Raw genomic sequence first — 25,850 nt, forward strand, 5'->3', positions numbered from 1 at the left:
TTCAATAAAATTTTACAGCTAGTAAGATCTGAACTCATTCTATTTCAAAATTCAGTTGTAAAAAATAGTAACACTTCATAACAAGCTTAGTTCATTTTGAATTCAACTATTTAAATTCAAAGGGTGCACAGAAAAGCACCAAGAAGAATAACTGACGATGAAGCAATGAAGAAAAAAAAAAAAAAAAGAGGACTTCATCATCCAAAGAAGGCTTAAAAGTATGATTGTAAATGAAGTAAGACTTTCTATAAAAACAGTGAAATAATCTCAGTGTGGCTAATTCTAGGCAATTTTTCCTTATATGTAGCTTTGACCAAACTTTGTATAACTGAAAAGTAGTCATGCACCTCTGGCTAGCAAAACAACTCTACAAATGGAATTCCAGCCTTTTGACAGTTCTTTAAAAAACAACTGCAAACACTATAGAGTTGCCAGTGAGGCAGGAAAACTCTGGAGTGATTTTATTTTCCAATACCAGGTGACCCATTTAAATGGAACACTGTAGGGACTGTTTGCTTTTAATAACAGCTTTATTGAGATATAATTCACATACCATAAAATTCACCCATTTAAGTAGACAATTCACTGGAATTTTTTTTTTTTTTTTAGTATATTCACTGGGTTGTGCAATCAGCCCCACTTTCTATTTTCAGAACATTTTTACTATGCCAATAAGAAACCCTCTGCCCGTTAGCAGTCACTCCTCATTCCCCTCTCTAGGCCCTGTAAACCAATAATCTTCCAGTTTCTATGGAGTTTCCTACTCTGGAAACTTCATATAAATGGTATCAAACAATATGAGGCCTTTTGTCTTTGGCTTTTTTTCATGAAGCATGATATTTCCAAGGTTCATCTATAATGCGGCATACGATCAGTACTTCATTCTTTTTTGTGGCTGAATTGTATGGATATACCACATTTGGTTTATCCATTCCTAAACTGATAGACATGTGCATTGTTTCTATTTTTTGACTACCATGAACAAGGCTGCTTTGAACATTTGTGTTATATGTTTTTTATGTTTTCAATTCCCTTGAGTATATACCCAAAACTAGAAGTGTCAGATGGTAACTTTAACTTTTCGAGGAAATTCTTTTGCAAAGGGGCTGCATGGTTTTGCATCCCCACTAGCAATGTATCATAATCAAATGTTTCCACATCCCTGTCAACAACTGTTATTATCCATCTTTTTTATTATAGCCACCTTAGTGGGTATAAAGTAGTTTAAATTTCTCTAATGACTAATAATGGTGAACATCTTTCATCTCCTTATTGGCCCATGTATATCTTCTTCGGAAAAATGTCTACTCAAATCCTTGGCCTATTTTTAAATTGGGTTATTTTTCCATTTATTATTGGATTGTATCGGTTCTTTATATATTGTGGATATAAGATCTTTATCAGATACATCATTTACAGACATTTTCTCTCCTTCTATTGTCTTTTCATTTCTTGTTGGTGTCCTTTGAAGCACAAAAGCTTCTACTTTTGATAAATGCCAATTAATCTTTTCTTCTTCTTCTGGCTGCCTAAACTTTTGATGTGTAGAACATCAAGGTTGGTCAGAGGTGAGGTTAGGGACGTCTTTGCTGGACATATGCATAGCCCTGCACATGTTTGTGGCCTTCTAGATTTTCATGAATATAATGGAACTTTTCAAAGCTCCTTATAAATATCTCGTTGCCTGATTTTTCCTTTTAAGTTTTTTGGTCAGCCTCTTGTTACTGCAGGGGTATCACAACCTCGGGAAGCTGCAATGGTAAAAAAAAATTACCACTGATTATTTTCAACAAAGACCCTAGGGATAGAAATTTTGCACAGAGCAAGTCAGGTCAAACAAAGACAAGTCCCAGAAATGGAGCTTTGTAAGGAACTGCCATACAGGTCAAATAGTGACAATTCTCTAGTGATGACACTTTAGGGAAGCTCCAAAGCCATTAAGTTTCTTCTAGTGGCTGTTGGGCCCCTGATTTTCAGTTTACCATAACTCTAACTGCTGTTTTTCAAGACTACTGTGGAGAGAGGGATGGGAATAGAACGAGCTAAAAATTTACAAAGTTCACTGTTCTTAAGCCATTTTCTTTCAAGGAGCCAAGCTCCTTGAATTTTTACAAGTGTTTAGACAATTTGGACAATTTTTGCCAGTGTTTTCATTGTTTCTGCAGAGATCTTTGGTAGATTTTACTCTACTGTTCCAGAAGTGTTTCTCCATAGTGTAGTTCTGGCACTTCATATGCACCCAGTGCTGTGCTAAATCCTTTAACTTGATTATCTCATTTCTTTACGACCATTCAAAAAGCAGGTGCTATTATCAATCCACATTTTACAGATAAACAGAGACTTATATTAGCAAGAACTTGCCCCAAGTCCCACAACTAAATGTTAGAACTTAAAACCAGTCATTCCAGAGTTTATTTGTACTTTAAAATATTTAACTGTATGTATTCTATCAACCTTATCCAAAAATCTATTAGTCTACAAGCAAAAACAAAAAGGTAAACAACAATGACCATATCTGACATTACATACTGTCTGCTTTAAGTAATATTTCCATATTACACACATGCACACACACACACACAAATAAAATTGTTTTTTGCTAGCACCTGCAACATATAAAAATTCCTAGGCCAGGAATTTTTTTGACTGAACCTGAGTCACAGCAGTGACAATACCAGATCCTTAACTGCCAGGCCACTGAGGAACCTCTCCCCTCATAATTTTAAGAAAAATACATTATGCAAAAGCAAAGTGTTTTTGAGGTTTAAAAAACCCGACAGTTTAAAAAATTACTTAAGGTGGAAATTCTTTTTGTTTGTTTTTTAGGGCCGCACCTGCGACACATGGAAGTTCCCAGGCTAGGGGTCAAATCTCAGCTGCAGCTGCTGGCCTACACCACAGTCACAGCAATGAGGGATCCGAGCCACATCTGCGACCTACACCACAACTCACGGCAACGCTGGATCCTTAACCCAATGAGTGGGGTCAGGGATTGAACCCGCATCCTCATAGACACTAGTCAGATTCATTTCTGCTGCGCCCCAGTGAAAACCCTCTGGAGTGGAAATTCTTTAGATATTAAAGTTTTGGATCACTGCCAAAACAAACGGGATATATGTACACCTACCAGTAGAGAAAAATTCTCAGGAGGAAACTGGAGCTTCAATTAAACTCTACATAAAATAATTTACACTAATAAGAAGTGAGCAAATCTAACGAGAGATTCCAGAGTCAAGTCTTTTTTTGTTGTTGTTGGTTTGTTTGTTTTTTTTTGCTTTTTAGGGCCACACCTGCAGAATATGCAAGTTCCCAGGCTAGGGTCGAATCAGAGCTACAGCTGCCAGCCTACACCAAAGCCGCAGCAAGGCAGGATCCGAGCCACATCTGTGACCTATACCACAGCTCACAGCAATGCCAGATCCCCAACCCACTGAGCAAGAGGCAAGGGATCGAACCCACATCCTCGGGACACTAGTTGTACTTGTTTCCACTGTACCACAACAGGAACTTCCCAGAGTCAAGTCTTGATTTAGTCTATACTACTTATTTGTTGGTTTGACTGAGGTGACTTAAAATAAGCTTCCAACTGTGAAAATACATTATATTGAAGATCTGATACTAGCTAACATTATCATCAACTCTTCCTAAGACACAATGACAACTCAGAAACAGGGATTTAAATCATAAGACAAATTTTTTAAAGCAAAAAGTAAATCGTTAAAATGACTTAAATTCTCATTTTAAAATATATGCCAAAATTCCCAAAAACGTTTTAAAAGTTTTCAGAAAAAGATTAACACTTTACTAGAGCCGAGGTGTTACTTCAGAAGCAGAAGTTGGTAACCCAGTTTAATCTGAGCATATGGAAACATGCAATTTCCTATGAAAAAGGGTTCTTTTTTTTTTTTTTTTTGATGACTAACAGTCGGGAGCATCCTTTATTTCTTAATTATTTTTTCCCTAAAAGGGAACATTTCAAATACTTTTCAATATTTTCAACAAGAAAAGTAATACTATAATGGTTTACACCAAAACACTAGCACATCTTATTATTATCTCCTATAGTTCACAAGTATCCTAAAAATGACCATGTAAGAAATCAAACAAGTCAATAACAACAACAGCAACAATAAAAACAGACAAAGTAGATAAAACCCATACAAGAAGGAATCAGTGAAAACCATGTTTGGGGATTAGCTCCAGACTTCAAACATCCTAGACTTCTTTCCCCTTGCCCTCCATAAGATGCAAGAGGGACTGGGCTTCATCTTCCTTGACAAGCAATGACTTTGCTAAATGTGCCTTAATATTTTTAAAGACCTTTGAACAATCATGAAAGAAATGTCTGAAACCTTAAAACTGGAACAAGTTGGGTCATTACATAGTCTAAGTTCGATTTTAACGTGGACTGTTTTTCCAATTTACATTTTCCTTTCAAAATAACCACTAAAATTACAAATGGGACTTAGAGTGAAATCCTGACTATATCCCCTATCTCACTTATAGAAAAAGAAATAAAAAAGGATATAAACACACAATAACCACCTTCTAAAATGGCCCTCAGTGATTCTTTCTTCCTGGTATTTCACACCTCATTCCATGCTGTTGAGGGCTAACCTGTGTGACCAATAACACGTAGGAATGATGGTATGTGACTTCTGAGGCTAGATCATGACAGTCACTGCTTCTGTCTCACTCTCTCGGCAGAGTCAGGTGCCACGTTGTGGAGAGGCTCAAGCAATCCTACTGAAAAGTCCATAATACCATAAAAACTCAGGTTTTCCACCATTAGGTAGCACCAACATGCCATTCATGGAAGTGAGCTTGGGAGCAGATTCTCCAGCTCCACTCAAACCTTCAACTGACTGCAGCTTCAGCCAAGATACTTGACTGTAACGTCACAAAAGACCTCAAGCCAGAACCCAGATAAGCCACTTCCAAATTCATGACCCTCATAACAATGATAATAGATGTTTGCTGCTGTTGTTGCTGCTGCTGTTGAATGGGAAATAACATTATTTTGTTTGGGGGAGCGGACAAGCGTGAATTTCTGGAATCACTTCTTTGTACTGGCAACCTTGGGGATCTTGAGCATGTTGAACTTGCACAGCGTTGCTCAGGAGCCGGCACTCACCCACCATGATGATGTCACCACTCTGGATGCCCCTGAAGCAGAAGCACAGGGGAGAGGTGCATGGGCGTGTTCTTACAGCAGTTCTGGAAGCTTTGTACTTCCAGATGTAGTGGAGGTGGTCTCGGAAGATAACAAAGGTCTTCTGCATCTTCATCTTGGTCACCATACCAGACAGGATCTGCCCTCAGCTGCAGACATTACCAGTAAGGGGCATTTCTTGTCAGTGTAGGCGTCCTCAATGGTCCTCCCTGGTGCCTTGAAGCCCAGATCAGGGTTCGTGTGTTATGGAGACTTCTCTATGACAGTTTCTCCAAGCAGGACTCTCTTTTTATTTTGAAAGACGGTACCTGCTGCTTTTGGGAGACGCTCAAGCCAGGAGTCCCTCCTTATCTAACATATGATGCTTTGGAATTAAATACCAAAATGACAGCTCCCTGGATTAGCCCTTGGAACTCAGTTCTCACAGGACTAACTCTAAGGCCCAAGACCTCCAGAAAACCACCCCCATAAACCTTGGATTTTAAGAAGGTGGCTCCTAAAATGCTGGAGCCTCCTTTAAAACCCAGGCGTGGAACTCCCATGATTTAGAAGGCTCTAATCTAGATTAACACAAAGACACATGCCTTCTACCCGATTTAATCCCTAGGAGACTCAGGACTCTGGTAATTAATCCCCAAACTGGGGCACTGGTCCCACTCTCCAGAACATACTCCTGAGGCCTGGGATAGGACCTACAGCCTTGGCACCAGCCTCTAGCCCAGACCTGAATTTTATTGGTTTTAGGACACTAGGTTTTGCGTAATTAATTACATAGCAACAGGTAACTAATATAATAGTGGAAATAATACTAACAGCAAAAGAAAGATACACAGATTTCCAAAAACCAGAAGGCAAAATGGAAGTGTGTGGATAGATAAAATAGATGAGGAAGGCATGGTCCAAAATAAGTTCAAGAGAGGATATAGTCAAAAGGGGAGGCATTTGCTAAGCAGAGCCCCAAAGAGCACCAGGCCCACGAGGCAAAGAATGAAGAAGAGGGATTGAGAATCGGAGCTAAGATGAAACTCTGTGTCCAAAGAACGGTAGGAGTCCTAAAGCTCATTCTACTCTCTCCCTCTGAATAGGAAGGCAGTTTATAGAAAAACCAATTTGCAGCCAGAGAACACTTCTCTTTAAAAATTACTTGAACTGGGAGTTCCTGCTGTGGCTCAACAGTAACAAACCTGACTAGTATCCATGAGGGTGCAGGTTTGATCCCTGGCCTCACTCAGTGGGTTAACGATCCAGCGTTGCCATGAGCTGTGGTGTAGGTCGTGGATGTGGCTTGGATCCCACATTACTGTGGCTGTGGTGTAGGCTGGCAGTTCAGCTCTGATTCAACCCCTTGTCTAGGAACTTCCATATCCTGTGGGTGCAGCCCTAAAACACACACACACACACACACACACAATTACTTGAACTACCTGGAGGAAACTGATCTGCTAGGGTGAGTGATTGTTCTCCCAGAGTAAGGCTCTCTTCATTCTGTACCTAGGTGTGCCCCAACTAATAGTCTATTTCCAGGCCATTCATCCTAAAGAAAAGCTTGCCCATTACACACCTCAATAAAGTCACCCGAGCCCAGTGCGCCCTCTCTTCAACTACTCAAGGAAGAGACAAACATAAAACAACACTACAAACCCACACTATCCCAGAAAATCAACCGAGTCACCAATTAAGCTTTCATATTTGAAAAGAAAACCATCAGCACAAGAATGAAAACCCAAGATAAACAGATAAAACTGACCCCAGAGGAAGCAAATTAATTGCTATAAACAAGTGCTATCAAGTCAGAGAGATATAGCAAAAGTTTTCCAAGCTTCGTTTAGAGTATGAGTAGAGCTATCTGAATTATAAGAAACAAAATTTTCCCTTTAAAGAGCACCTTACAATTTATATATTAAACACGGACACACAATGCAGAATGGTAATTCTAAGAAAAATTTACAGCTAAAAGTGCTTTCTCTGCAATATTAGTTTCTGCCTATTAAATGACAATCTCTTTAGCAGATGGGAGAGTTAGGAAAGTACTCAAAGCAGTGGTATCCGAACATTGAAAAGACTTTTCAGAACTTAACAATTATGCTAAGTGAAAGAACATTAAACACAAAAGATCCTATATAATATGATTCTATTTATTATACGGAATGTCTGGGATAGGCAAATCTATAGAAACAGAAGGTACAAGAGGAGTTGCTTATGGTTGGGGTGGCGGTGGGGATAGGAGAGAAAAGGGAATAAGTACCAATAGAAGGTTTCTTTTAAGGGTGATAGGAATGTTCCAGCATTAGAAAGTTTGCACCACTCAAGTATAAAACAATGAATTGTACACTTCAAAAGAGTAAATTTTATAATATATGAATTATATCTCAATAAAGCTATTATTTAAAAAAAAAAAAAAAGACTTCTCAGAGAAAAAAAGGCTGTAGTTCCAAACCAATGTTTAGCGAAGTGTTTATACAGGAAAATCTTGTTAATCACTTTCACAAATGACTGACCAACCTTAGAAAAAAGCCTATGCCAGGACTTGTTTTAATCTAAATAGGCAAAAACCCTTTCTGGTAATTCTGAATAAAGCTTTCAAATGATCATAAACTGTTTAACTTTCCAAGGAATTCTGACCTTACTTTCTTAATAACTTTCTTCATTAAATAGTTTTTCCTAAGTTAACTGTAAGTGTTTGACATACAGTAAATGTAATTAAAAATAATTTAACAAACATTTCTTAGGAGTTTAACTTGGAACATTCATATTCTGAGATCATACATCATACTCTACAAGCAATCCTAAGAGGTTTCTCACACAGTGAGTCCTTTTTTGTGGTATTTGTGCATTTTGGTTTCCATAAGGATTTTTTAAAAATGTATCACCCTTTTGTAACTTAAACCACAAATTTATTTATTTATTTATTTATGTTTGCTTTTTAGGGTCAAACCTGTGGCGTATGGAGGTTCCCAGGCTAGGTGTCTAATTGGAGCTATAGCTGCTGGACTACACCACAGCCACAACAATGCCAGATCCGAGTTCTGTCTGCGACCTACACCACAGCTCACAGCAATGCCAGATCCTTAACCCACTGAGCAAGGCCAGGGATCAAACCTGCAACCTCATGGTTCATAGTCAGATTCATTTCCACTGTGCCACGACAGGAACTCCTAAACCACAAATTTAAAATGAGTACAATGAACACTTGGCAAAACATTTTTTAAGGTTGTATATTATAAAGAAACTTTAGAGCAATGAGGTATATACATTGTTCTTCACAGTGGAAAAAATGCAAAGTGACTAGCAATTCTCCTTACAAACCATTTCGGACACAAATGCCTACAGAAAGAAAGATAAAAAGCATTTGACAAAATACGATATATGTTTATAATAAAAATTTACAACAAATTGGTATAGAGAGAATGAACCTCAACATAATAAAAGCCATAAGTGACAAGTCCACAGCTAAGATCATGCTCAACAGTGGAAAGTTAACTTTTTCTCTAAGGTTAGGAACAAGGTAAGGGTGTCCACTCTCATCACTCACAGTGCTATAAATCCTAGCCAGAGCAATTAGGGAAGAAAACCAGAAAAGGTATCCAACTCCAAAAGAAAGAAGTAAAACTGCCTCTGTTTTGTACATGATATAGCTGATATATAGAAAATCCTAAAGACTCCGCAAAACATCTATTAGAACTAAAAAATAAATTCCGTAAAGTTAGGATACAAAATTAATATAAAAAAATCACTATTTCTATACTCTAAAACACTATAAAAAAGAGAAATTAAGAAAGCTCCCATTTACATTAGGAAATTAAGAAAGCTCCCATTTACATTAGCATCAAAAAAGAGTAAAATACTCATTAGGAATAAATTTAACTAAGGACATGAAGATCTGTATGGTGAAAACTGTAAGACTTTGATGAAGAAACTGAAGAAGACACGAAAAAATGAAAAGATATCTGTGTTCATGGATAGGAAGAAATAACTTTAGTAAAATGTCCATACTACCTAGAGCCATCTATAGATTCACGGCAATTCCTATCAAAATTCCAATGGCATTTTCCACAGAAACAGAAAAAAAAAAAAATCCTAAAATTTGTTTGGAACCATAAAAGAGCCCAAGCAGCCAAACCAATTTCAAGAAAGAACAAAACTGGAGGTATTACATTTCCTGCTTCATAAAATAACATAAAGTCAAAGTAGGAGTTCCCTGGTGGCTCAGTAGGTTAAGGATCCAGTGTTGTCACTGCTGTGGCACAGGTTCCACCCCTGGCCGTGGGCATGCCAAAAAAATAATAAAATAAAAAGAAAATCAAAGTAATCACACAGTACGGTATTTGCACAAAAATGATACAGACCAATGGAACAGAATAGAGAGGCCAGAAATAAACCCCTACATATATAAGGTCAATCACTATTTGACAAGGAGGCCAAGAATATTCAGTGGGGGAGTTCCTTTAATGGTTCAGCGGCTAAAGAATCTGACTAGGATCATGAGGACACAGGTTTGATCCCTGGTCTCGCTCAGTGGATTAAAGATCCAGCCTTGCTGTAAGCTGAGGCAGGTAGCAGACACGGCTTGGATCCCTCGTAGTGTGGCTGTGGCCTAGGCTGGCAGCTACAGCTCTGATTCGACCCCTTGCCTGGGAATCTCCATATGCCACGGGTGTGGCCCTAAAATAGAAAAAAAAAAACCAAAATTCAGTGGGGAAAGGACAGTCTCTTCTATAAATGCACGGGAAAACTAGGTAGCCGCCTGCAGAAGAATGATATTTTACACCACTCACAAAAATTAACTCAGAATGAGTTAAAGACATAAACATTAAGAATTGAAACTGTGAAACTCCTAAAAGAAAACATAGGCAGAAAAAGATCTTAACATTTGTCTTGACAATTTTTTGGATATGATATCAAAAGTGTAAGCAACAAAGCAAAAATAAACAAGTGGGACTGAATTGAACTAAAAAAGCTTCTGTGGAGGTCACTGGTGGTTCATCAGGCTAAGGATCTAGGATTGTCACTGCTGTGGCACAGGTTTGATGCCTGGCCTGGGAACTTCCACATGCCATGGGCACAGCCCAAAAATAAAAAATAAATAATAAGTAAGCTTCTATCCAGCAAAAGAAACAATCAATGAAATGAAGAGGCAACCTATGGAATGGGAAAACATATTTGCAAAACATCTATCTGATAAGGGGGTTAATATTTAAAAATACGTAAGGAACCCATAAAACTCAATAGTAAAAACAAAACAAAAAACCCAAAAACTAATTCAATTAAAAATGGACAAAGGAGTTCCTGTTATAGTACAACAGGATTGGTGTCATCTCTGAGCACTGACACAGGTTCCAACCCCGGCCCAGCACAGTGGGTTTTAAGGATCTCACGTTGCCATAGCTGTGATGTAGGTTGCAACTGCAGCTCAGATCTGATCCCTGGCCTAGGACTTGTATGCTGTGGTGTGGCCAAAAAAGAAGAAAAAAAAATAGACAAAGGATCTGCAGACATTTTTCCAAGGAAGACATAAATGGCCACCAGGGACATTAAAAGGTACTCAATATTACTAATCATCAGGGAAACGCAAATCAATTATCAACTATTATCAACTATAATGAGATACCACCTCACACCTGGTATGAGCTATCACCTCATAACAGAACAGCTATTATCAAAAAGGCAAGAGATGGAGTTCCCGTCATGGCGCAGTGGAAATGAATCCAACTAGGAACCATGAGGTTATGGGTTCAATCCCTGGCCTCGCTCAGTGGATTGAGGATCCAGCGCTACTGTGAGCTGTGGTGTAGGTCACAGATGTGGCTCGAATCCTGTGTTGCTGTGGCGTAGGCTGGCGGCTACAGCTCTAATTCGACCCCTAGCCTGGGCACATCTATATGCTGCGGGTGCAGCCCTAAAAAAAGAAAAAAAAAAAAAGGCAAGAGATAACAAATGCTGGTGAGGATGTGAAGAAAAGGAAACCCTGGAGCACTATTAGTGGAAATGTAAACTGGTACAGCTACTATGGAAAACAATATAGATGTTCCTCAAAAAATTAAAAATGTAACTACATGATTCAGCAATTCCACTTCTGGATATATACCAAAATGAAATGAAATCACTATCTTGAGATATCTGCACTCCCATGTTCATTGCAGAATTATGTACAATGGCCAAGAGATGGAAACTCAAGGGTCCACTGATGGATGAACGGATAAAGAAGATGTGGTATACATATGTGCGTAGGCAATGCAATATTATTCACCCATGAGAAAGAAGAAAGCCCTCCCATTTGTGACAATATGTATCAGGCAGGATCTTGAAGGCATTATTTTAAGTGAAATTAGTCAGAAAAAGGCAAAGAGAGTTCCCCCTTGAACAATGTGGGGGTTAATGGTGCCACCCCCCTCACATGGTTGAAAAGTTATCCCCTAGTTTCCTCAGGGGACTGGTTCCAGGATCTGCTTTAGACAATAACATCCTCAGATGCTCAAGTCCCATAGCTGGCCCTTAGCATGTGCAGCTCCTTTCTTGGATTCAACCAACTGCAGATAATGTAGTAGGTAGTTACTTTAAAAAATCTGCATATGAATAGAACTGCATAGTCCAAACGCATGTCATTCAACAGTCAATGGTACTGTAAGAAATTATTTACATATGGGATCTAAAAAAGGCAAACCCATAGAAAGAGAGAATAGAGTGGTGGTTGGTTGCCAAAGGTTGGAGGGTGAGAAAAATGGGGAGATCCTGGTCCAAGGGTGCAAGCTTTCAGTTAGAAGATAAATAAGTCCTGGGGATCTAATGCGATTTAATGTGACATGGTGACAATAATTAATATATTTTTGTGTGAAAGTTGCTATAAGAGTAAATCTTAAATCTTAGCACCACAAAGAAAAAAAAGGGTAATCATGTGAGGTGATGAGGTGTTACTAACCTTATTGTGGTAATTATTTCACAATATATATGTATCAAATCATCACTATGTACACGTTAAACTTACACAATATTGGATGTCAATTATATCTCAATAAAGCTGGAAAAAAAACCCCAGAAGATAAGCCTGTCTTCATCAAATAGTAAACAAAAGAAGAAACTGCTTCTCCAAAAAACAAGTAGGTATATTCTGGGCATTGCAAACTTACAACTATAAAAATATAAGAAAAAATGTAAATAATTCAGACGATGATACTGTAAGCAATAGCTAAAATATACATATATAGAAAAATCTTGAGAGTAAGAAAGATTATGGTCAGTAGAGCTTTTTTTTTTTTTTTTTTTTTGTCTTTTTGCTATTTCTGGGGCCGCTCCTGCAGCATATGGAGGTTCCCAGGCTAGGGGTCGAATCGGAGCTGTAGCCGCCGGCCTACGCCAGAGCCACAGCAACGCGGGATCTGAGCCACGTCTGCAACCTACACCACAGCTCACGGCAACGCCGGATCGTCAACCCACTGAGCAAGGGCAGGGACCGAACCCGCAACCTCATGGTTCCTAGTCAGATTCGTTAACCACCGCACCACGACGGGAACTCCTTTTTTTTTTTTTTTTTTTTTTTTTGTCTTTTTGCCATTTCTTGGGCTGCTCCCACGGCATATGGAGGTTCTCAGGCTAGGGGTCTAATTGGAGCTGTAGCTGCCAGCCTACACCAGAGCCACAGCAATGCGGGATCCGAGCTGCATCTGCGACCTACACCACAGCTCACGGCAAAGCCAGATCCTTAACCCACTGAGCAAGGCCAGGGATTGAACCCGCAACCTCATGGTTCCTAGTCGGATTTGTTTCCACTGTGCCAAGATAGGAACTCCTATATTTAGATCTTTGACTGATCACTTCCTTAGAAAAAAATATCTAAAAGTATAATTTCTCAGCTAAAACATACGGATATTTTAAAGACTCTTGATATAACCTGAATTGCTTTCCATTAAGACAATCACATGTCTCACCCATGATCCACAGTATATGAAAGTGCCCATCTAAAGTTTGTGTTTACACATCCACCTCTCTAAGGAGACTCTAAGCTCCTGTGGAAACTTATATGTATGGTATCTTATCTCTGTATCCTGGTATCTACCAGAGTAGATGCTAAATAAATGGCTACTAAACTGAATGACATCACAAAGGCAAAACTACTTTCCAGCTGAAAAAGCATGAGCAGTCCTCATTAGGAACATACACATCCTACCTCTGCTGCTGAAGCAAAAGAATCTGTTGATGCAACACTCAAGGTGTCTCGCAGGCCAAAGTCATCCATGTTCCCCTTCATGGTGATATCTGTATCCTTATCTTAAAAGTAAAAGATACAAAGTTTAGACACTGACTTCCCTTGCCATTGCCATATTCCATATTCTAAATATAGTTGGTTTTCCTTTTTCATTTTTTAAACTTCAGCCTTTATTTAGAATACTGGAATCTGAAAGGAAAACAATACAAACTAATGGGATATAATTGGAGAAAATGCTCAAACTGATTCAAACTCATTCTTAACACTGCCAAGCAGAGGAGAAAATACCATAAAGAAATTTTAAAAAGAGATTAAATTATTTCATATTTTTAAAGCTTTTGAGTAAATAATAACTTAAGTTGGTGTGTAATGGAGTTCCCACTGGGGCTCGGTGGGTTAAGAACTCCACACAGTCTCTGTAAGGATGCGGGTTGGATCCCTGACCTCGCTCAGTGGGTTAAGGATCTGGTGTTGCCACAAGCTGTGGCACAGGTCACAGATGTGGCTCGGATCTGGCGTTGCTGTGGCTGTGGCAGAAGCCTGCTGCTGTAGCTATGATTTGACCGCTAGCCTGGGAACTTCCATATGCCACAGGTGCAGCCATAAAAAGGAACAAAAAATTGGTATATAATAACTAGAGTTAAATTATCTACCATAAATGGTAAAATCAACATATACCACAGATAGTTTGAAACAGCAATTTAAGCTGCAAGTGGCCTTGCCCAAACTGGGATAATTTGTATGTTCATTCAAAATAAATGAATTATTGGCATAAAATATTGTCTGGCTAGTCACTTATGATAAATTGATCGCTTAAAAGAAGATACCTCTGATTTTTTCAATCTTCAGGGCCTACTTTTAATTACTAAAAGGCCCGAAGTGACCAGGCTTAGATCCCTGATGTTTATTCTGCTTACTTGAGGGTCAAATATAACTGCTCCAATGATTTTAAAAGGCTGAAAAAGTTTAAAGTCATTTAATGGTTAATCTGAACATACCAAGACAGGCTACCTATTACCAACACACAAAAGTCTGAAAGTGGTTGTTAAAACCTTCAGGTACTATCATTAGGAATCTAACTGCTAACAAAAATGTCCAAATACAGTGCTTGCTTACAGATGTGACTACATTGTAGCAAACAACTGATATTCTTCAAATTCTTTCACAAGTATGACAAAGCAAAAGAACAAAATATATACAGATTCTTATTTTGACTTATAATCTGCTAAATTTGTCAGATACTTCATCTTTGAAAGAAAACCAGAAATCTCCGGCTTTATTCATCCAAATTTCTATTCTATCGTTCTCCCCAAAAAGTTAAGTTCATTACCTTTACCATAAATGTTCCAAATACTGTTTAAAACTCCCAAGTGCCAGAAAACAGACATTTTGTGTTTCTCTACAGGAAGCATAAAGGTTTTAAAAATTCAAACCATTAATTTAGTTGAAACTCAAAAGTTGTGCAACCAATTTATATTTCAATCTCTAAGTCAAGCAGAAGAGAGAATTGGTAAAAGGTTTAGTCCTATTAAGTATTAAAAATAACCATATATATAGCATATTTTTCTACATTATATTTAATAGGACCATAGTTGACATTTTAACCGTTTGTCTTCCAACTTTAAATTATAATTGTTTTCAAATGAAGCTTACTTTAATCCTTTTAAAGTGCTGAACTTGTCAGTTTAAAATCCTACTAAATGACTATTCATGGGAAAAAATTAGGTTAAATTATCCTATTATCAAAAGTGCATTTTCTTTTAGAAACTTAAGTTTTCTTCATCAAACCTGAGAACAAACAAGATAATTGTTTCGCACTTATAAATAGCTATAGAACTGATATTTTGGGACCCTCAGTTATCCAGAAAAATTCCAAGATTCTCTTTTCACAGTGCATATGTGATTTTCAAAAACACACACACAAACTTTGAGGAATCAATTATTTACAAAATTAAATCAGCATTTACAAATTTCAAATCTTCATCTTATTTTCCATTGTTAGTATTAATTGTGCAAAAAGAACTCAAAGTACAATCTTCATTATGCCAAGGTACATTTCCAATTCAACTAAATTGAATCTTGGTTCCATATGACTTCTGCTATTTTCAGAGTTGAACACAGACATTTATCTTACATCACTTTACCTTTCAGACGTTACCCAGGAGCTGTTAAAAGTCTGTTTTACTTCACTCAACAGTAACCACCCATTCAATGTCATCCAGATCAGCTACCGTGGTTGTACTTTATTTAAAAAAAAAAAAAAAAAAAAAAAAAAAAAAAACTAACAAAGAAAAATAGCTCAGAGGAACTGGAAAGTTTTATTCATTAAACCCAACTTCATAAACCAGAGACCATACCCCTGATTTCAGTAACTGTTATGATTCTGGAATGACAGGTTAATAGCTATGAAGAAAAAGAATACATCTGTTTTTTAGATAAAGCCAATAAAAAGTATAAAGAAGGAATACTGGGTAATACCTCTAATCAACTGTTTTCATGCATCCAATTAAAATTTAAAATACTCTTTTTAAAAGTATTATCAACTCTTAATCAGGGTATTAAAAACATGGACAGCACGGAAAAAACCAAAGGTTTCATCTTCATTAATACTTTCAGAAACTCCTTACCAAATTTTTCTTAGCAGAAAAAAAAAAAAAAAAAAAAAAAAAAAAGCTAAAACTACAATGAGATATCATTACACACCAACCAGAATGAGCAAATTGGGAGGAGGAAAAAAAGGTCTTTGTTGTTGCTGTTGTTAAAGGTGCGTAGCAATGGAAACTATCACATGTCACTGGTAGAAATGTCAATTGGTAAAACCTCTGTGGAAAGTTTGGCATTATCCATGAAAGTTTAAGACTGCATTCTTATGAATACCCCTTTGGGTGGGTATTACAGAAATGGCATGCTTATACGCATAGGAATGTTCATAATAGCACTATTTATAGGCTCTAAACTGGAAAACTGTCCATCTACCACAGACCAAACTATGGTACAATGATACAATGAAATATAATAAAAATACAAAAAAATAAAATCAAATGAATTGCTACTACATGCAAGAACATGGATGAGCCTCACAATACACTGAGTGAAAAAATACAGGCATTATTTATTCACATAAAATTCAAAAACGGGCAAAACTAAACTACAGTAATCAAGACTACACACTTGGTAAAACCATAAAGAAAAGTCAAGAGGTAATCAGCATGAGCATCAGGACAGTAGTTAATTTGGGAGGAGGTAGTAGGGATGTTGATTGGGAGGGAGTACAAAAGAATCTTTTAGAGAGCTGGTAATATTTTATTTTTCAATCTCCATAATAGTTATACAAGCGGGTGTGATAAATCATTGTACTTTTTTGTCTTGTGCACAGTTCTTCCAAGGGTTTAAATAAAAGGAAAGAAAATACAACAATGTATCTACATATCTTGGCTCCAGATGGCTAAGAGCAGAAAAGACAATGAAATACTTTCCATATTTCAATGTTGGCAGTGAAGCTGTAAATTATTATTATGTGAAATTGAATTCTCTGACAGAGGAAGTATCTACAATGATGCTAGGTTTAGAAAGTCAAAAAGTCTGATGTCTGTTAAGTACAAAAGCAAACTGAAAATAGTTATCTGTACCCTCAAGGGGAATACCAGTAGGAGTAGTAGAGTCTAATGTCACACATATATACAACTGACAAGACTTTTTTCTCCCAGCTCATCGATTTCTCTTTGCTATTTAGTAATTGGTTTCAAATTTTGAAGTGAGAAAGTTTAGGTGGAGATAACTTTGTAGAAAGGAGACATGCAAATTATGAGACGCCTGTTATCTAATTACAACATTAGAAGTACGATTAATAGAAGCCAAATTACATGTTTCATATATCTCATAATTCTCATAATAATCCTAAGGTAGGTACCTTTTTTTTTTCCCTTTTATATATCAAAAAGCTCAGGGATGGAGTTCCCGTCGTGGCACAGTGGTTAACGAATCCGACTAGGAACCGTGAGGTTGCGGGTTCGGTCTCTGCTCTTGCTCAGTGGGTTAACGATCCGGCGTTGCCGTGAGCTGTGGTGTAGGTTGCAGACACGGCTCGGATCCCACGTTGCTGTGGCTCTGGCGTAGGTCGGTGGCTACAGCTCCGATTTGACCCCTACCTAGCCTGGGAACCTCCATATGCCGCGGGAGCGGCCCAAGAAATAGCAAAGAGACAAAAAAAAAAAAAAAGCTCAGGGATAAAGCTATATAACTGGTCCACACTCACACAGTTAAGAAGTGGAATGGCAGGATTATAACCAGGTCATCTGACCCAGATTCCATGCTATGAAACTACGGAGTGTGGTGTCCAGTATGATGGCTGATTGTCACATGTGTCAACTGAGCTCAGGAAATGTGGCTAGTAAGAATCGAGAAGCAGGTATAAAACACACAATGGATTTTGAAAACTTTGTACCCCAATATATAAATATCCTATTAATACATACTGAGTTTAAGGAAATACATTATTAAAATTAATTTCACCTCTCTCCCTTTATTTTTCATGCGGCTACTAGAAATTTCAAGTTATTTGTGGCTCACATTATATTTGTATGGCACAGCACTCTTGGAGCGTTTCTTTCTCCTATCTTATCTACAGTGCAAAGAGCTTACAAGTTCTTTGGAGGATTCAGATTCAACTCACATTTTCTGAGTGACTGCTATGTGTCCAAGGCATTCTGCTAAGTGCTTTCACAGACTATTTCATTTAATACACATAACTGTGAGACAAAAATAAGCTAATTACGTACAAGAGTGCTTTATTATAACTAAAACAAAGATTTTTTATTCAAAAATTTCAATAGCTAGTTGTTTGATTTTCAGTTTTCCACAACCTCTGTCCACACTATCTAATCTTGCTCTCCATTAATCACTAAAGAACCCTCAGCCGGAGTTCCCGTCGTGGCGCAGTGGTTAACGAATCCGACTAGGAACCATGAGGTTGTGGGTTCAGTCCCTGCCCTTGCTCAGTGGGTTAACGATCCGGCGTTGCCATGAGCTGTGGTGTAGGTTGCAGACGTGGCTCGGATCCCGCGTTGCTGTGGCTCTGGCGTAGGCCGGTGGCTACAGCTCCGATTCAACCCCTAGCCTGGGAACCTCCATATGCCGCAGGAGCGGCCCAAGAAATAGCAGCAACAACAAAAAAGACAAAAAAAAAAAAAAAAAAAAAAAAGAACCCTCAGCCTTACCTGAGTACATTTACTACATATACTCCCACTTGCTGTGGAGTAATGCAGATTTGCTATTTGTTATCTGGGTAAACTGGGGATAACAATATTGATCCCACAGAGCTGTTACAAGGATTAAATGAGAGATTTGCGGAGGCACACTACTTGGTACTAAGCAAGGGCTAAGCAATTTTTGTCCGCTATTATTCACATGTATTCTTTACTCAAGTTTTTGGTTTCTTTTGCATCTTCTCCAAAGTAAAATTTCTCCTTATATTGTTTTATAACATGCAGCTCAAGTACTATCCCTGACATGCATCCTCCAAAAATTACTTAAATTTTCTTTGCTTCTATATAAAATAGTACAGAAAAAGTGTTAAAACTATGCATGAGTTTCGGAGCCAGACAGCTTAGATTCAAATTCTGACTCTACTACTTAATAGCTGTGTAACCTTGGCTAAGTTTCTTATCTTCTCCATTCCTCAGTATTCTCATTTATAAAATGGGAATAAAATCTACCTCATTGGGTGTGTGAGGATTAAACAAGTTAATACATTTGGCCCTCCATAACCACAGGTTCCACATCCAAGGAGTCAACCAACTGCAAACGGAAAAAAATTTTTTAATCCAGACTATTCCAAAAAGAAAAGCTTGAATTTGCTGTATGCCAACTATTACATAGCGTTCACATTGTATTTGCAATTACATATATAATATCTACAATGTATTAGGTATTATAAATAATCTAGAAATGATTTAAAGTATATGGGAGGGGAGTTCCTGTCATGTCGCAGCGGAAACGAATCCAACTAGGAACCATGAGGTTGCAGGTTCAACCCCTGATCTCGCTCAGTGGGCTAAGGATCTGGCATTGCCATGAGCTGTGGTGTAGGTCACAGATGCAGCTAGGATCTGGCATTGCTTTGGCTGTGGTGTAGGCCAGGCTGTAGCTCTGATTAGACCCCTAGCCTGGGAACCTCCATATGCTGCGGGAGCAGCCCTAGAAAAGGCAAAAAAGACAAAAAACAAACAAACAAAAAAAGGAGTTCCCATCATGGCTCAGCAGTTAGTGAACCTGACTAGTATCTATGTGGACACAGGTTCAGTCCCTGGCCTCACTCAGTGGGTTAAGGATCTGGTGTTGCTGTGAGCTGTGCTGTAGACCGCAGACGTGGCTCAGATCCCACGTCTGCAACCTCGCTCAGTGGGTTAAGGATCTGGTGTTGCTGTCAGCTGTGGTGTTGGTTGTAGTCTGTGGCTCTGGCCTAGGACGGAGGCTACAGCTCCGATTGGACCCCTAGCCTGGGAACCTCCACATGCTGTGGGTGTGGCCCTAAAAAGACAAAAAGACCAAAATAAATAAATAGATAAAAATAAAAAATAAAACAGTATTTTAAAAAAAGCAAAAAAAATAAACTAAAAAAGTAAAGTATATGGGAGGGACAGAACATTGCAAATCGACTATAACAAAATAAAAGTTTAAAAAAAGTGTATGGGAGGATTGTGTAGGTTTACATGCAAATAATACACCATTTTATGCACATATGTATTTTCTTCTTTTTTGGAAGTTTCAGAACTTAGGTGGCATATGGAAGTTCCCAGGCCAAGGATCAAACACAAGCAGAAGCTGCGACCCCTGTCACAGCTGCAGCAACTCCAGATCCTCATCCCATTGCCCAAGCAGGGGATTGAACCTGCACCCCCACACTGACTTAAGCCACCGCAGTCAGGTCCTTAACCCACTGTGCCACAGCAGGAACTCCAATACACCATTTTATAAAAGGGACTTCACCATCCATAGGTTTTTGTATCTACACAGAGTAGGGATGACCATATACGTAAAGTATGCATTGAATAAATGCAAGCTATTATTATTATGCAAAAAATAAGGATGTACAATTTAATACACTGACTGAATCTTTATTTAATCATTGCCTGAATACACAACCTATCTGTCCAGCTGGACTGAAACAATTTGAGTGACAGACTTTCGAATCTTCTCTTTCCTTTTTTCTTTCATTTTTTCCCCCCAGATGGCTACTACGGTTCTCAGTAGAGCATGGAACAGAGTGTAAATTTAATTATTTGTTCACACAAACTAAATAAAACTTGTTATTATAAGCTGACCATTCCCAAGACATGAAAATCCCTGCTTTAAAGCCTCTCATGTATTTCCCCTGGGTCATTTTGCCTACTATATGACTTTAACTTATTTTCAGAGTGCTGTTGAAATTCTTAGGTTTCTGATACCCAGGCCTAAATTAATTAAACTTATGATTCTATCTTGGAAACCTGAAATACGCAGCTTAAGCCCTTTATGACTCATCATTAACCTCAGAAGCATCTATAAGAAAGCATTCCACATAACTGGGTGACTAAATACAAAAAAAAAAAAAAAAAAAAAAGTGCCATGTGTTACCTCTTTGGCTTTTGGTGGGGCAGTTTATTCTTAAATAGTAAATTTTTTTTTTTTTGGTCTCGCTCATGGCATACAGAAGTTCCCAGGTCAGGGATCAAACCCGAGCCACAGCAGTGACACCAGATCCTTAACCACTGAGCCACCAGGAAAATCCAAATCTAACATTTTTAAGAATTTTTTTTTTTTTTACCTGTCTCAATCACTCAAAACTTTTAAAATATTCATGTACAGACATAAACTATGTTCTTCTTTGGAAGAACACTAAACGTATGATTACTTTCAACTAAACAGCCATATTTTAGGCCAAAAATCTGACTGGATTTAAGCCTTCCTCCTTCTTTCACAATTTCATAATTCACATATTACTTAACTTTTTTCCAAAGCAGAATTTGCTTGAAAGTTAGAAAAAGAAAAAACTTCACTTCAACCCTGGACCTTGGAACCTCAGGCCAGGATCTATTTCTTTAAACCAATCCAAATGGGTTTTTTGCATGTCTCACTTTTGCCATCCCCAGGCACATTCTATTTTCTGTCACTTAGAAGACATCAGGTCTATTTTAACTTCAGCAGACTCTAATGGAGATTCCAAAGATGCCACTCTTCTTTTCAAATCCAGGCTGTCCACTGTGGATTTTATAACACCAGCAACAAGAGGAAGCCTGCCAAATGTCTCAATGTCATCTGACGTTTATGTCAGCGGCTATTCTCCAAGTGATTTTTAGCAGTTTAAATATGATTTGGAACCTTGTCTTTTCTATGGCTCTATTAAAAATGGGAAAAAAATAAAAAAATAAAAATGGAAAAGTTCCTACTGCTGACAAGACAAGCTATTTTCTGGAATCTGCTATAATCTGTTAAAGTAATTAAGAAATCTAGAAAATTACTGTGGTCCTTTGTTTATTTTCTATGACTATTTGTTCTACCCATACTGAGGATAATTCTTTATCTTTATTTAATTAGTCTTTTTGCCTTTTCTAGGGCCACACTCACAGCATATGGAGGTTCCCAGGCTAGGGGTCTAATCAGAACTGCAGCCGCCGGCCTATGCCACAGCCACAGCAATGCCAGATCCTTAACCCACTGAGCAAGGCCAGGGATCAAACCTGCAACCTCATGGTTCCCAGTCAGATTCATTAACCACTGAGCCACGATGGGAACGCCTATTATTTATTTTTTTTGGCTGCACCTGGGACATGGAGAAGTTCCCGGGTCAGGAATCATACCCAACCTGGGCCACTGCAATGACAATGCCAGATACCTAACCTACTGCGCCACAAGGGAACTCCTTCTATCTTCATTTATTTTAATGCTATGGGATAGTTTAAAAGAAAAAAAATAAAGTGGAATACAAAAACCAAAAATGACACAGGGGAGGGGGAATTGGACGAAGGTAATCAAAAGTACAAACTTCCAGCTTTGTAATATACAATATGATAAATGAGCACTGCTGTATGTTATATATGAAAATTAAGAGAGTAAATCCTTAAGAGTCCACATCACAATGAAAAAAAAAAATTTCCTATTTCTTTAATTTTGTGGGTTTTTTCTTTTTAGCTACACTAGTGGCATATGGAAGTTTTCAAGCCAGGAATCGAATCTAAGAGACAGCTGTGACCTATGCCACAGCTGTGGCAATCCCAGATCTTTAACTCACTGTGCCACAGCAGGAACTGCTTTAATTTTGTATCTATACCAGACGATAGATGCTCACTAATCTTACTGTGGTAATCATTTCATGTTGTATATATGTCAAATCATTCACGTTACATAAGGCAAATCATTATGCTGTACACCTGTGCTATACAGTAGGACCTCAGTGCTAATGAGGGTCTACTGTACAGCTCAGGGAACTATAGCCAATCTCTTGGGATAGACCATGATGAAAGATAATATAAGAAATGTACGAAAAAAAAACAAAACAAAAAAAAAAAGGAGTTCCCGTCGTGGCGCAGTGGTTAACGAATCCGACTAGGAACCTTGAGGTTGCGGGTTCGGTCCCTGCGCTTGCTCAGTGGGTTAGCGATCCGGCATTGCCGTGAGCTGTGGTGTAGGTTGCAGATGCGGCTTGGATCCCGCGTTGCTGTGGCTCTGGCGTAGGCCGGTGGCTATGGCTCCGATTGGACCCCTAGTCTGGGAACCTCCATATGCCGCAGGAGTGGCCCAAGAAATAGCAAAAAAAAAAAAAAAAAAAAAAAAAAGAAATGTACGACAGGGTCACTTTGCTGTGTACCCCAGATACTGGCACAACTTTGTAAATCAACTATACTTTAATAAAGAATGTAAAAAAAAAAAAAGCTTAGGAGTTCCCGTCGTGGCGCAGTGGTTAACGAATCTGACTAGGAACCATGAGGTTGCGGGTTCGGTCCCTGCCCTTGCTCAGTGGGTTAAGGATCCGGCGTTGCCATGAGCTGTGGTGTAGGTTGCAGACGCGGCTCGGATCCCGCGTTGCTGTGGCTCTGGCGTAGGCCGGTGGCTATGGCTCTGATTCGACCCCTAGCCTGGGAACCTCCATATGCCGCAGGGGCGGCCCAAGAAATAGCAAAAAGACAAAAAAAAAAAAAAAAAAAAAAAAAAAAAAAAAAAAAAAAAAAAAAAAAAAGCTTAAACAGGGCTATATGTCAATTACAGCTAAATAAAACCAGAAAAAAAAGTTTCAGGAATCAAAAGAACTAAGTGAGCTAACAGATGATATTTTCCCTCAATGAAATCACTGAAACAAAAGGAAGGTTATCTTCATAATTTATCTCCTTCCCACCTTACTGAGTCACTAATTTTTTTTTTTTTTTTTTTTTTTTTTTGGCCACCCACAATAGCATGTAGATGTTCCAAGGCTAGCGATGGAACCTTCGGCACAGCAGCAACCCAAGCTGCTGCAGTGACAATGCCAGATCCTTAACCTGCTGCACCATCAGGGGAACTACCTAGATTCATTAATTCTTGATGTGTTATAACTTACAGTTTTTGCCTATGTGAAATAGTACATGCTCAAAACAGCCTGATCCTAGGCACTACCCAAAAGGAGAGTTCCACAACAGTTGTCTCTGGCTTTCCCTATTTATCAAAACTTCTTATATGCCATGATTGGCCAACATAACAACTGTGACTCCTAACTGGGAAATACAGCTGCCAATACAAAATGAGTAATAGAAGGAAAGAGAAAAGGAGTAATAGCATTTTCTACTCTTTTTTTAGAAGAAAGAAATGGATGACCCAAAGGGCCAAAAGTAATTAAAGGCAGGTCTGCAGTTATAGAGACTTCTGTGGGGCCACTAGAACAGCTGGTCACTCTGTACTACACAAAAGGCCAACGGGACAAGTGGGGGCAGACTCCAGCCCTCATCCTGGGCTTGCATCTTTCTCAAAGAAGGTCAACCTTTTTCTTATCACAAAGGTGCCCTCCCCGAGTTCCCATCGTGGTTCAGTGGTTAACGAATCCAACTAGGAACCATGAGGTTGCAGGTTCAATCCCTGGCCTTGCTCAGTGGGTTAAGGATCCGACGTTGCCATGAGCTGTGGTGTAGGTTGCAGACGCGGCTTGGATCCCATGGTGCTGTGACTCTGGTGTAGGCCAGCGGCTACAGCTCCGACTGGACCCCTAGCCTGGGAACCTCTATATGCTGAGGGAGTGACCCAAGAAATGGCAAAAAGACAAAACAAAACAAAACAAAAAACCCAAAGGTGCCCTTTCCAAGAGGCTACATGGGCCTTTATCTAAATCATACAAAGGACCTGGACGGGCTAACGTAGGTCCTAGACCTAGAAATCCAAGCAGATAAGACACAACTTAAATACAAAAAAGACAAAGGTAAGCAGCAGGAGCACCCCATCAATCTTCATTATACTGCTTTCATCTCTGAACTTACTCTGACTTGCATATATAACACCAGTTAGACCTCATTTTATAGCATTGTTAAACATTTTGAAATTGAGATTATGAGCTTTAATGCAAAAGAGGAAATTACAGGGCAAACTTCTCATGTGTTCTGCAATTTGCTGTCTGTATATTTAGAGGACTGAGTATACAAGTTAAGCCTGTAATTCATGTCACTCCCTAAAAATAAACCCTCAGGGAGTTTATCCTCTGGCCACAGTGATTTTGCAGGAAAGGAAAAGGACAAGGCCTTATAGAGTGTCAACTCCAGGCTGTCTGACATTTGACTCGTGATGATAGGTTGAGGTTATTTCCTTCTGCTGCCAAGCTCTCTCATTGCTAAATGTTCTATCTGGCTGCTTTCCAAAAAGAAAAGAAAAATATCTCTCCAGTGGTCAGGAGGTCCCACTTTACAGCTTTTCCCGGTCTCTGCCAGAGAATTTGTGCAGTCAGTACTCAGCTAGAAAAATTCCTAATTTTCTCTTGAAGGACGTCTCACTGTCTCAATGAAATCCTATGCATAAGTGAACATAAAGATGTATAAAATATTTACATTGTACCAGTCAACTCTTTCACAAGATCCTGCAAACACACAAATTTGACCATGACTTATAATTTTCAGTGGCTCCCTTTTGCCTAAAAGCATAAAACAAGGACCTTCAGGAGTTCCCACTGTGGGCACATCAGGTTAAGGCTCTGGCATTATCTCGGTGGCACTGGTTCAATCCCCAGCCTGGTGCAGTGGGTTGAGTATTGCTGCAGCTGTGGCAGAGGTTGCAGCTGCAGGTCTCATTTGATCCCTGGACTGGGAACTTCCATATGTCTCAGGAGCAGCCATTAAAAAAAAAAAAAAAAAAAAATCAATCAATCAATCAATCAAGGACTTTCTTGATTTATCTCCTGCCCATCTTTCTAGATTCACCTCCCACCACTCTCCTACATGTGCTGTGTTCCCAAGACATACCAAACAACTTAAAGTTCCCTGAATTAGT

At 38.7% G+C, this 25,850-nt stretch overlaps 1 protein-coding gene across 18 annotated transcripts in view; it reads right to left on the reverse strand.

The window, feature by feature from the left end:
- MIGA1 (mitoguardin 1) overlaps window positions 1–25,850 on the reverse strand; it is an 89,673-nt gene that overhangs the window by 17,791 nt on the left and 46,032 nt on the right. For all 18 annotated transcript variants that reach the window (XR_014807923.1, XR_014807922.1, XR_014807927.1 and 15 more), the window contains one exon: window positions 13,335–13,435. Coding sequence is in view for 8 of the 18 variants with exons in the window: in XM_021096450.2 (XP_020952109.2) it covers window positions 13,335–13,435 (101 nt within the window). In the remaining 10 variants the exon portion in view is untranslated. The remainder of the gene's footprint in view (window positions 1–13,334; window positions 13,436–25,850) is intronic.

The sequence above is a fragment of the Sus scrofa genome, chromosome 6 (genome assembly GCF_054392235.1).
Source record: "Sus scrofa isolate SSC_HxYL_T2T_F1_AM1 chromosome 6, Sscrofa_HxYL_maternal_Yorkshire_Landrace_v2.0, whole genome shotgun sequence".
NCBI classification, from domain to species: domain Eukaryota; kingdom Metazoa; phylum Chordata; class Mammalia; order Artiodactyla; family Suidae; genus Sus; species Sus scrofa.